General features: G+C 38.3%; 1 protein-coding gene across 1 annotated transcript; it reads right to left on the bottom strand.

Annotated features, from left to right (window-relative positions):
* Positions 1-8,926: 8,926 nt before the first annotated feature.
* On the bottom strand, positions 8,927-11,110 carry LOC112284400 (uncharacterized). Its single transcript, XM_024524151.3, has 3 exons — positions 10,611-11,110; positions 10,344-10,473; positions 8,927-10,216 (listed from the first exon to the last, which is right to left on the bottom strand). Exons 1-3 carry the CDS (start codon positions 10,750-10,752, stop codon positions 9,223-9,225), a joined length of 1,266 nt encoding a protein of 421 aa, XP_024379919.1. The 5' UTR covers positions 10,753-11,110; the 3' UTR covers positions 8,927-9,222.
* Between the last annotated feature and the right edge of the window lie 2,792 nt (positions 11,111-13,902).

The raw sequence follows: 13,902 nt of genomic DNA on the forward strand, positions 1-13,902 counted from the left end.
CCTTGCTTTTGATATTCCAAGTGCCTTCCAAATCAACCTTCTAATTCATAACATGATGATCTTAAAGACGACATTTGCATTATAATGGAATAGCTCTACTCTTTGAAATCTAGACTATACTTTGTTCAATATGATAAGCTTCCTTCAAATCAAGCTAATGCTATTAAAAATTACTTCCATGACATCCATAGTATCCTTCTTACTATTGATAGTAATCATTGCAACAAAGATTCTATTGATGTAGTAGATGCTTATTTTATTGGCATTAACATCATTGAATCTAGTTCATCCTCTTCCTTTGGTACTAAGATTCTAATGCTTCCCACAATATTACTTCCAACTCCAAAGTTTTTTTTTCCTTTTATCCTCATATTGGCTTTGGAATGACCTCAATCAATGGGCATAATCATAGTGTTATTAGTATTGGCAATATAACAATCTACCTTTCTAATGACTTAATATAAAAAATTGATCACCTTTTGTATGCAATGGCCATCAAAAAGAATATTCTTTTTATTGGCTTTTTATCAAATACAGGCTTTATTTTTCATTATATACAATATTTTTGCAAACTAACTATTAAACTTCTAATCTACTCTACCACTTTCATGGCACTATCCTTCTCGATTGTTCTAAAATTAACTTCTACTTACTATGCTTGGTATGAACACTCTCTACTACCTCCATCATTACCCTTTGGCATTACAAATTAGGCCACATAATCCAATAACATGCTATAAATTACCTCCTTGCCATTTCTATTACTAAAAATTTCTATACCTTCTATTTCTAAGAAAAACAATCTTATATGATAGTTCCAAAAACATGATTAAGAATATCCTACTGTATGCTTAAACTAATTCACTCTAATATTACTAGGCCCTTCTACATCTTTTTTCTTAGTAGGGCCAATTACTTCATTACTTTTATCAATGATAATTCTTGGATTATATTTGTTTATTATATTGAAAAAAAAAAAATAAATAAATTATTATTTTTATTTTTTTTAATAATTTTGCATGTTTCATTATGCCATTGAATCATAATGTAGCACCAAACTTTATATTCTCTGTATTGATAATAGCAAAGAATATACATCTACTTCCTTTTATGACTATTGTACTAAACATGACATTTTTTGGAAATTTATCCAGCCATGTACCTCCCAATATAATGGCATTGCTAAATGCTATAATCACACTTTGAAAGACATAATTAGATGTCTCTTCTTGAAATGCAATTGATTAGGCTTTCTATATATTGAAGCAATCTCAACTACTTGTCTTATGCTTAATTGATATATTATAAATGCTCACTTGTACGTAATACTCGGAGAACATTTTACTCATGCTAAATCCAATATTTTCTACCTTTGAATCTTTAACACTACTATCTATGCAATAGATACTATTCCAACTTGGCACAAATTTGTTTCTTATTTGAAATATTATATTTATCTTCCTCTTGATAATTATATCTAAAGTGCCTAATATTTCAATCCATCCAATTGCCATGTCATTGTCTCTAAAGATGTCCAATTTTTAGATGAAAATATACCTTGTATACTTTCCACCAATCATCCTCCTCTTGCATTGGTTTTATTTTTAGGTATTTTTTACTCATCTATACTACTATTTAATATCACAAATTCTTCAATTTTACTGAGCTTGAATCTAATTCCTTCAATTTCTATACACCTTCCACTGATATCTCTAAAATCTGCTCCAATCATATTACATGCTCTAACTATTTTGCCTTTCTCCCTTAGCATTCCACTTCATTGCTCCATCCTATTACATCATCTCTTAGTCCTAATTATCACAATAAATTAATTTTTGAAGATATTAGCTCTAATTAGGGCTAAAAGATGACTTAATATAATGAGATTATTATGAAGATATTATCTTTAATTATCCAATAGAAATCTATATAAGATTGTTATTACATTTGCTATTTATTTCAATTAGCTTAATTACCATATAGATGTTTCTACAATATTCTTTAATGGTTAGTGGAAAGAAACAATATCATGTTATAACACGACTATATAGTGAAAGATAATAATATGGATCTTATTATAGAAGAGCAAAGTTAAAAGATAAAGTAAAAAAATATGGATAAAAGATAGGAAGGTAGTAAAACTTTTAGTAGTAATACTGCCTTTTTAGAAAAGTAGCTTCTATTTACTTTGTAAGGCCATAAATAATGTAAAATAAGGTAGATTAGAAAAATAAAAGATATAGGCATATGTAGGAGGGAGTTAGGAATTGGTTTTAGTAGAATTCACCTCAAATGAGACAAAAATTGATACCCGGAGAAGACCAGTTATCAACCAGGGTCGAAATTAAACCCTGAGGGACAAAACTAAGCCTCAACAATGATTCTTAGGTTCTTTGGTTGATCAAAGAGTGGAATTTGAGAGAAGACTTGATAGGATTTCTATAGGCGTTGCTTTTGAGGGTTTTGAGTTGATAATGGCTTTGTAAGAGCTTTGCAAAGTTGATGTTGTTTTCAATGACTTTGATTTTTGGAAAATAAAATAGGATTGATATTTTGGGCAATTCAAGAGTTTGATAATAGATCTATAGATGAAATTTTCTTTATTTGTAGGTATAGTTGTACTTGATGTATTTTGTGAATTTGGGATTGATTGAATAAATAGATTGAAAAGCATGAAGGTTTTTGTGGGTTATGATCTTAGAATTCAAGGTTTTGAAGTCGAGTGAGGTTTTCTTAGATATTTGTCAATCCACCAATTATATTGAAGTAATTTTTTTTACAAAGGTAGTCAGCTTGATTTCTAACAAGTGTGAAAATTTTGGAAGCAAAGTAACAATTCAATTAGGAGTAATTGGCTTTGGAAGATTGGCATCAAAGTTAGAGAAGGAGGTCAGCCGACATCTGAGTATATTTTTGAGGTTATTGTCTATTTGGTTATTCCAATCTTTTTTGATTTTTTTTGAACTTATTGTCAATTTAATTTTTAAGAAGTGTAAAAAATTTGAGTTAAAATCAATGGTTTATTCATTAATTATTGAAGTTTAAATCTGCTATAGGAATTACTTGAGATTGGTTAGGATTCCATTTAGGGTTTGGTTTAGGATTAGGATTAGGATTTTGGATTGATTTAGGATTTGGTTTGGATTTCTTTAGGATTTTTTTAGGATTTTCTTAAAATTCTCTAGGATTTCTTTGTATTTCTTTTATAATTTATTTGAAAAATGAAAATAAAAATAAAATAATAACAATAATAATAATTAGACTTAATTAATACTTGATTATGGTTATTAAGCTTCTATAACAATTTATATATGATTTTATTAGAGTAGTTAGAACTTATTGTTACAAATTTCTTTTATCTTCCATAGCCACGTATCCAATGCATTCTTAAGTAAGATTTCACATAATACGACAACAGTCTTCATAGATCAGCCATAAGGATGTATCTATCCTACCAAAGAACACCTTATCTGCTCCCTAAAATACTCATTATATGGTCTCTATCAAAGTCTCCAAACCTGATATAATAGGATTAATATCAACTTACAACACTGGGACCTTTACAAAATTAATGCCAATTCTAATATCTATCTCCAACTCTATATCACATCTCTTTTTCTTCTTATACTATATATTGACAACCTTTATTTCAAAAGTTTTGACCTCCATAATATCCTTGATCTAAAAACATAGGTCTAATAATTATACAAAATGGTTGACCTTGGTCAATTATGGTGTTTTTCGCTAATGTCCAATTCAAACAAACCTCTTGTGGTATTTTGCTCCACAAAATAAGCTATGTATACAACCTCCTTATGGAACATAGCATGAATTTTACTTCTATTTATATACCATTGTTTGACTTTGTCAAATTATGCAAAGATATTCACTCACCTCATGTTGATTTAAGGTGGTTTCAATGTCTTGTGAGTGAGTTAAATTATTTGATTAAAATTTGCTTAGACATCAAGTTTATAATCTTTATTTTTAATTGAGTCATGCACCACTTCCAACAAATTCACTTATAGGCAATCTTTGATGTCTTTTGATATCTTCTATGACATTCCTCTATTGGCCTTTTGTATCCAAAGAAAGAAGAAATTATACTCTTGGAATTCTTAAATGCTGACTATACTAGAAATCCCGATGATTGTACATCCACCAATACTTTCATATTTCTCATCCATCTTGTGGTGATACAAAAAGCAAAATATTATCTCACACTCTTCCTATAAATCCAAATACAAGGTACTAGCAAAAGTAACTCACAAATTAGTTTGAATATGATGACTTATATATGAATTAGGATTTGGAGATGGCACATCTACAACTATCGAATGTGATAATTAAAGTTCTATTAAGATAATAAAGAATCCAATCTTCCATAATAGAAAAAAATATTTTCAAGTAGATCGATATTTTATACAAGAAAAAATAAAAGAAGGCACAATTCAAGTATAGTTCAAGAATTTTGTTGAATAAATTGTGCATATCTTGACAAAAGCCCTTGAAAAGGCCAAGTTTGAAAAGATAGAAACAAAACCAATTTTAAAATCCTTGACAAAATTAAATTATTTTTTCAACTTATTAAATAGCTTATAAATAGTCTCTAGATTCTAAATAATTACAAGAGTCTTTCTTACTTCTAAAGCTCTTATATTGAGCACCTCAGCAACCAATCACTTCACCTTTGCATTTTGCCCAAATTGAGAAGATTCTAGTGTGTTTGCCTACTTGAACAACATAATAACATTGCACTTATGCCGAAGAAGTTGTCTTTTATATTCCACCTACTGAAGAAGACACGCTTGAAGATGGACAATCATCTCTACAACTAATCAAAGATTGCATTGGCTCTAAACTCTCCAAGTTTTGTTCTAAAAAAATCACCCAATCCATCACCAAAAGTAGTTCTGCAATACATCCGTGCACTACCAAGAGAATTGACCAAAATAACATCAAAATAATTTGTTCATGTCCTCATTCCAATCACATGATTAGCTCTTGAAAAATGGATTGAACATCCAATAGCGTAACCAACCTAGAAAAATAGCTCACCAGTGATAAATCCTGATGTTGATGAGCTCGGTCCATCATCACTAGGCAAAAATAGAGTTGTGAGAAAAAGGGGGCGTTAGCAACTGCTCTTACCCTTAGAGTTAGCACCCTTCTTCAATACTAGTCCCAACATGAGAACACTGATCCCTACTGATCCCAAGAGTTCCCATCACAATACTTAATTTGTATGTTTCCTCTTCGATCAATGAACCTAGAGTTCCCTCCAGTTAGTGGACACACAGTTCTCGAATGCAAAGTACTTCACACAACACCTCTGTGTACCCAACTTTCTTCAGTCAGCACCCTGCAACCCTGCACAGTAATGTGATTGCTGCCTTTTTCTCAATCATTGAAGTTCAGACTCTGGCGGGTCACAGAATGTTACCCCGCAGTCACTATTTAATTCCCCTAATATTGCAGTTTGCAATAGAGTTGACAGGAGGCGACCAATTTGTCATGAAGCTTTGTACTCATCGCTGGACTTGTCAGAAGACGTGCATCCAACCCACCTGTGAAACATGATTTTTTTGTTTTTAATTTTTATATTTATCTTTAGTGTTCAATATAACTGTAACTGCTCACTCATGTTCAGATGGCTGTGATTGTAATGATGGACACCAAATGTGATCAGAATTGACACTTGAATGAACCCTTCCAATTCTCATGATCTGATGCTCCGCTCGGTGTCATACGCATCGTTGTGGTGCGTTAGCTTGTGAAAAATCATCACAAGTGGCAGAATAATAACCATCTGATCTAGGGTTTTTATCTAATCATGCAGTACATTGGCACAGGCCAGAAGATTCTTCCACTTCCCTGTCAACCATACAACATAACTTGAGATAATATGCCTCGACTAGTGCAAAGCCAAATTGAATCTACTGTAGCCTGCAAGGCTTGCGAAGATCTAGACTATCATTTCATCTGTAAAGAAACCTTACTATTGATAGCAGGAGGAAGCATATATTACTATTGACATTTGTGACCAGTTCTGGAGTTTAATTGAATGGGTTCTGAGCTGGCTCAGGCTAAGTAGGGAGCATCTTCCTCCATAATTTTGACGTCCTGGAAAAATCCTGCTAGTATAGATATTGCATCCAAGATCTGGAGCTCGCAACCAATAGCGAAGGAGATAAAGTTGCTCACTTTTGGGCCCTAATTCAAGGGTTCTGTTCTTACGCTCCGAAGGCTTGTCTTGACACTATTGGTATTCTGAGAATAGTAATACGGTGGTTGCAGCCAAGTGCAAGGCATTGGGTGCAGAAGGGGATCACTGGAAACTCATAATGGTGATATTTCAAGTAGAATTCCGGGGTCCACTCTCCCGCAAGTGAATTTGAAACGGAAATGAATCCAAAAGTACCTCCTTTGAATTAACCTAAATATGGAAGTTCTGTGCATTGTAGACTAAGCAGGTTATTGGTCCAGCCCATACCCAAGTGACATCTGGCTAGCCGCAGCCAGATAATACCCAATTGTGCAGAGCGATGAAGACCTGTTCCTGAGTCATCTAATTAAATGGAATCGCCAAAAAAAGTTAGCCTTTTCATGAAAGAAGGGGACCCCTAGCCTCGAGACTAATTTACGCTTTCTCCCCTCTGAAATTAGAATGCAATTATACGGCTGAAGCGTAGCTCTGAAATTAGTTCTAGCTCGGTGGCACCATCCCATAACATTAAGGCTGAGATTGAAGGGCCCCAGCGTCTCTTGATGCAACGCTGCTGTACTTCGTTCATCTTCGGTTTTATACATTCACTATCTTGTCGTAATCAGTAAATATACATTCAACTCTTATGAGAGAAACATTCATTAGAAACTGGCACCAGAAATATTGAACAATAGTTCGAGAAGACAATTTATGCTTAAGTTTTCTTTTTCTGCTTTTCTGTAATCCAGTGTATGGGAGAGAATTTTGGGTTTTGGTGACGGGAACGAGCATGAGAAGAGGACTACGCTCCATGTAGCTGCAACAGGAGCATGATCCGATGGGACAAATTATTTTGTGCCGTTCAATCAATCATGGTGTCCTCCGACCCTTTGCCTGAGCCTGGGGTGCAGAGAAGAAAGCCTCTCCCTGTCAGTAATAACGTGCGATGTACTTTGCTGTTCATTTGTTACCTCTTAGTGCACTGATACGAGTGAAGGAGCATCAATCATATTCACACAGAGCCCGATATTAGAGTTATTCTTCGTCTGCAATCGTTACTCGCCATGCAGTACCCTCCTCATTCTCTCTCTGCCAGGCACCAACAGCGCCTTCAATAACTAGAGCCTGGATTCCAATAGAACAACCTCAATTGAGCACCTGTTTGTGAGCTCGTGGATTTGTGCTGTGAAGTTGGTATCATGAGGCTCTGGCTGTTGACAGGCGTTGTGTCTCAGCTAGATCCAGCTACATTCGTGCTCGGATTCCTCTGTCAAGCACAGTTTCGAATCAATGCCAACTTTTAGTCTGTGTGATCTAAAGCTGGTCGAAGCGACTGGACTCTGCTTGTGTCCTCATTTCAGACGTTCATTCCCACAAATCTGCTTGAATTACAGCGACCAGCTTTGTGGTTCGTTTTTTTCTTCTCCGGCTATTCTAGCAAATAAACACAACTTCATTCATCACAATTGTATGTCGACCTGTTAGCCAGACTCCAGACTCCAGCCTGGTACAATATTCTCAAGTGCGCAACAGATCATACATCTGGTGCGGAGTGCGTGGTACACAGTACCGCACAACATCTGACTTGCAAGCTGAGGCTAGCACTGATCCACTGATTGATTATCTGACCTCCGTAGACCTAATGAAGTGTTCTGTGAGAGTTGCACTCAAACTTTCTTTTTCCCCTTTTACACTTTCCTCAGCTTTTTACATGAGCTGAGCTTCAGTTATTCCTTTCATGCCTCCATGGTGTCTGACCGCTGAAACCTGTTCTCAAATGTCCAAACATGTTCTTACACTTGGCCAGGGTCTCCAGAACGCATTTCTGTCTGTTGTCGTTTCGGCTGTTTTGTCGAGCTATTAACTTTGTTTCACATGATACCCATGATATGTGGTGAGTGCAATCTTAAGCCCTTGTCTGCACTCTCATAACTTGCCTAAAACTTCCAAGTAGCTGTTGTCGACCTCAGCTTGGTGCACTATTTTGTACATAGCAAAAAATCATGTGTTTGTTTGCTCTGAATGGATGACCTGAAGCTTCCTGGCCTTGATCATCATTTCTGCATGTGAGCGTGCAGGAAAGCAACTGCGGAGCAAAAGAATCATCAATCAGATCCAGCTTTACATTTGTTTTAGACTTCAAAGAGTTTGCCTATCAAGAACTTGATATACTAGCTTTCCGTTCTTAAGAGCTTTGTCATGAAATTATCCTTGACGAAGTTGGAATCACACAATCCTTTCTCTGGAAAAACCATGAATCAAATCCTAACCAGATACCATATGGTGTTTGTTTTCATCCTCCTTCGTTAAGTGATATAATGACACTGTCTGTATGAATCATTCAAATGCCACGGTACCACTGTATCCAACTCAGTTGCTTCGACAGTGATCCACCCACTTGAGGTGCTAACATCATACCGATTCTTCAATCAACAGACCTATCTATCAATGCATAGCAATCAGTCCCTCAGTTGTCTTATGCAATGGGGGTACTCGCACACTATTATCAGATTAAAAAAATTGTGTGATCAGGAACTTTAATTAGTGGACTGACAGCTGCTGGCTTAAGTCTGTTGAATTCTAAAGTATCGAATCTTAGACTTCCACCTTCCTGCTCATATGCCATGGGTGCCCATCAGCAGTTTCCTACTCGACATTCTATGCAATTTCCGACGTCCTGAATGAAACGACAAAGTAATGCTAGCTTCTCAAAACAACGAATTCGCAAGAGAACCATGTGCATGTGAGCACGAGAGTTCATCATATTTTTATGTAACTCAGGGTTGGACTAACCCTATAACATCTCATGTCACAAGAACATGCATAATCTGAACGAAAGAATTAGTCATCGAATTCCTATAAGGGGTTCCTTCATAATCTACCCCTGCTAGTGTAATTGGAGGTCCAAATTGAAGTAAGCTTCAGCTCAAGCATAGTAGGTATAATGTATCGGACCGACTGAGATCTAGATAACAATATTTTGTGCAAAAGAATGTGCTAGCTAATTCACTAAAAGGTTACTTCCTACCTGAAACTGGGTTACCAATAATATGTGGCGCCGCACTTAAAATTTGGGCTGCGGTAGATTTACAGTTGGTTTGCAATAGATATTGGGGAAAGTCAAGGTTGTAGAAGCTGTGACAGTTTTCAGGAAGAAGGTATCTCAAAGTGGATTCACGTGTTGATGAATCGCCATAGCGGGCATCTAGATTTGGCTCACCAATGAGCTGGTCTTGGTCATAGTTATGCGATGACGCCTCTGGAAGCGTTTGAGTGCTGGAGTCCATGAGCAGGCCGTTTACTTGCTGCGTCTGCCAGAAAGATGTGTCCTGGTTGCAATCCCAGAGTATATCGGAGGAGTTCGAAAGAGGAGAGAGGATGGAAGTGGGCGACATAGGATTGAGGAGCTTGGAGCTCGTAATTGTGCTGGAGACAGGGCTGTGGTAGTCGTCATGACCACTCCCATGGCTGTTCATGGAACTCGACTCAGCCAGCTGATTCGCGCATGCGCTATACAAGCTCTCGAAGGATGCAGAAGAAGGAGATGAAGCTTCTAAACCTTGGAACACGTTCTGGAGGTCTGCAAATACAGCTTGACTAGCAGCACCTGGAATCGGCTGACTTGCACTGTCTGTAGCGACTTGAGATTTCCAGGGGCCCATGAATGTATCACTTCCGAGAACTCGCTGCAAGACAGCTTCGAGGTCAGAGAAGGATGACCGTGGGTGGATAATGCCACCAGCTACGGCGGATTTGCTGAAGGAGGTGGCGCTGGTGAGTCTGGCCTCTGTCTCCATGCGAACCCTATCCCATTGCGACATGTGACTTAAGGTCGACGAGACCAAGGGATTCATGTCTGCGCCCTCTAGCACAAGGTCCGCGGTGCTGCATTCCTTGTGTGTCACTGGGTCGATCCCCAATTGTAGGAGGCGCTTCTTCAAGTATGTGTTCCAATAATTCTTAATCTCGTTGTCAGTTCGGCCGGGCAAATGCGCTGCTATAGTCGACCATCTACACACAGAAATCGCAGAACAGAAGCTGATGCTCAGCCACTTGAAAGTATTCACCTTCATCCATTTTCTCACCTAGTTGAGCAGAATTGCACACATTACAGGCTGCGGAGAGGACTCACGCGTACCTGTTTCCAAGAATCGAGTGCAAATGGACAATCATCTGATCCTCAGCTTCGGAGAAACGGCCGCGCTTGATGTCGGGCCGCAAGTAGTTCGTCCATCTCAATCTACAGCTCTTGCCACACCTCATCAGACCTGCACATGTTCCAGCCATACACACACGCCATTAAATTCGATCAATCGCGCCGCTCCGATGTGAAATCACCGAACTTAGATGACTTCTATGCACGACGTTGTTGAAGTTTTAGAAGAAAAAAGAGGTTCATGCCTACCTGCATTCTTCGGGAGCGCACGCCAACTACCGTGCCCATGCTCTTGGATGTACGCCACCAATTTGCGGTCTTCGTCTGGCGTCCACGGTCCTTTTCGGAGCCCCGCTTCCTTCTCGTCGCAATTACCCGGCGCTCTACCCATGACTGTAACGACTTTTCTGTCGGGCAGAAAAAACTCCTTCACTCCACCAGATCAATGGGTACTCCCAATCCAGCTCCTCTCAGTTCGATCAAAAGTTCCAATTCTAGTAGAGCAAAGGCGCAACGATCTATAGTCCACTCTTGTACTGCCCCAGACAAAGTGAATGCTCGACTCCTTTAAGACCGTCCTGCGCCTTAAAGTCAAGAAAAGGTCTCAGTAGCGTTCTGCAGGGGAGGACCTCGAGAGCGAGTGGTACTTCAGAATCTGCATTCTCTGAGCACGAGACCCCACATGCTGCTCTGGCACTCTGACAGTCAATTCAGATTGAATTGATCATCTAATCTTTAGTTGTATGTACATACAGTCCGGCTAGGCAGGCCATCGAGCTTTGCTCATCAGACACTAGACAGACCGTGTTACAGAAATCCCTGACTAACTGAACTGAGCCCAATTGCTTACCGAAACGAGCAAAAAAGCAGAAATTGCGGTCGATCCTTCTTCATCAAAGTCGAGGTTGCAATGGCATCGGGTTGTGACGATGTGCAGGTAATGAGGTTGCACATGTCGCGTCCAGTGAATTTCATTAATGCGGCTCACAAAAATGACTGACAGCACCGGCTGCGAAAGCCTGCCAGTTGAGCTGAGAATGGGAAGAGCACATGGCTCCGAAGCTGACAGGATGAGATTGGCATTGCTAGGGCCTGAAATCTCGTTGACTCATAACCCCCGATTAAACACTGTGGCTCCATTTGCTCAATACTTGCCACTTAGACCCCTGCCTTCGGTGCCCTGCAGGCGCATGGGCTTCCTTTTCCTTGACCATCGTCTTAGACACCCCTCTTCTCGCTGTGATTGCACCGCCTTCCATCACTAACCAACTCCTATTTACCCTCTTTTTCTTTCTTCCGCTTATGGCATCTTTGGGTTCTAATCACCCCCCGTAATTACTGTCAACTTGACTGGGCTAGATTGAGCTACATCTCAGCAGACCGCTTATCACCCTCTAATTGTTCCGGCTTGAGTGTGTGTTCACATGGCGTCCTCTTTTCAAAATTCTTAAGTAGCTATTGACTATCCTTAGATTGTTTCTAATTGCATTTTGGTTATAGCTACTGCTAGCCGCAGGTTAGGATTGTCTCCAACGGGCAACTCCAGCGAAAAGAAAAGAAGAAAATATAGAATCTCCTGGCTCGTTAACTTCACATAATAGATCTAGTGCCGCTCCCACAGCATGCCTTGGGCTCTCTCCGCCTCCAGGAACCATACCCGTTTTAGATCATCTCCTCATTTGGCTGAATCACCAGTTGCGTAGTGATTGTAACAGTGCAATCACTGTACAATTGAATGTAAATAACCTGGAATCATGAGAATAAAACGAAAACTTATCACTTTTTTTTCCTCATGGTAGAGCAATACGTTCGTTTTACTCTTTGCTGCAGCATTCATGGCTATCATCCATTGGGGGCTTCGGAGGTAAACCTGGTTGCATCAAATTGATACAGAATGGAAAGCATGTGGAATGTGAAGCTTTTGAGTTTTGTGCAGACACTTTTGTGGCGATGTTGCCCGTACATTTATCTAGAAATTTTGGCATAATTAAATACGCGTCCCTCTATTTTTGAGGATGGCGTGTACACTTCAACACTCATGTATTATAAAAAGACTTGTGTCAACCATATATATATATATATATATATAGAGAGAGAGAGAGAGAGAGAGAGAGAGAGAGAGAGATGGATATAAGTATACAGAATTATCGTTTTTATTTATATTTATTTTCCTCTTTCCATGCACAGAATACTGTAGCTCATCAAATGTTGTGATAGAGGAGAAAGTGGAAGAACGGTTTGAAGTATAGATCTCGGGGATTTCTCACCCAGTGGAGAGTGATTCCTTCAGACGTAGAGTTCGTCTAAACACGAGACAGCAACATTCAATTGTACAGTGATTACCGCGAGACTTTTGAACACATAATCTGAACGTTTGGATTGTATGTGCAGAGTATTGTGATGAGTATCACCTGACTGATAGGGGAGTGCACTGCTCGCAAACCAATACCAGTAAAAAATAAAAATAAAAAAAGAAGAAAGAAATGCAAAAAGAAAACTCGGAAATAATACCCCTCGTTAGGCCACGAAATGGAAAACTTAATTGCTGCGGCGGATGTTGTTTTGAACCTCAGAACACGATAAGATATCAGAATGAGATAGAGTGCCGCACATGTGGGTTCATGAGGAACCAGTTGCATCTATCGACAGATCTGGAGGGCGTCAGAATTTGATACAAAACGTGGATCTCCACGAGTATTGTCAGCAAGGACAGCGAGGGAACAATCTGATTCCCTTCTTCTCTTTTGCAATCTTCTGAGGTGCCCCAAGACCATTGTTGATCAATGTGCTCACTTTGTTGCCACATTCTCACACTCTCTCACACTCACATTTATCTCCTTTTTCAACCCTATTTAGGAACCCACCTCACATACAAACAAACATACCTACATACCACCGTCTGTGTCATTCAGGTTGGGTTTTCATTCTTTTTTGCAACGTTTTGTTGGAGTTTTCCAACGTTCGAACAGATACATTCTTGTTAAAATATCTAGGTAAATAACGGAAGATAGGATGAAAAATGAAATAAAATAAAACAAATAATCAGAGTTGAGTGTCAATTGTGTAGTGTGTAGATGGGGTGGGACTGTGATAAGAAGGGGAAATCTAGAATGTAGTAGTGTTGGGAGTGTGGTCAGATGGAGTAATAGAATTATACTCATTAGGGTTGAAAAATCCATGCTCCCTTGGGTCCAGAGTCTCTTCCATGTAGTATTATCATATGACCAGTAAAACTGCACCCACAGCCCATGGTGTTAAGGCATTTGGAGTTAACATTCCATATTCTTACTAATCTAAATTTCTCTGTTTATAAAATTACTCTGTTTATATCCATATATATATACATATACATATACATCTTAAACTATTGTTGGAGTTTCCATCATAATAATAATCAAATAATAATAGTAATAATAAGAATAATAAATAAATAAAATAACAACAACAACAAAGGAAAAAACAAGGGGGGGGGTCTACAACTCTTTCAGCATTATAAAAACAAATGTGACTAAAATGAGATTTTGAAAAATATAAAATGATG

This window comes from Physcomitrium patens, chromosome 7 (assembly GCF_059467195.1).
Source record: "Physcomitrium patens ecotype Gransden chromosome 7, ASM5946719v1, whole genome shotgun sequence".
Classification (NCBI taxonomy): domain Eukaryota; kingdom Viridiplantae; phylum Streptophyta; class Bryopsida; order Funariales; family Funariaceae; genus Physcomitrium; species Physcomitrium patens.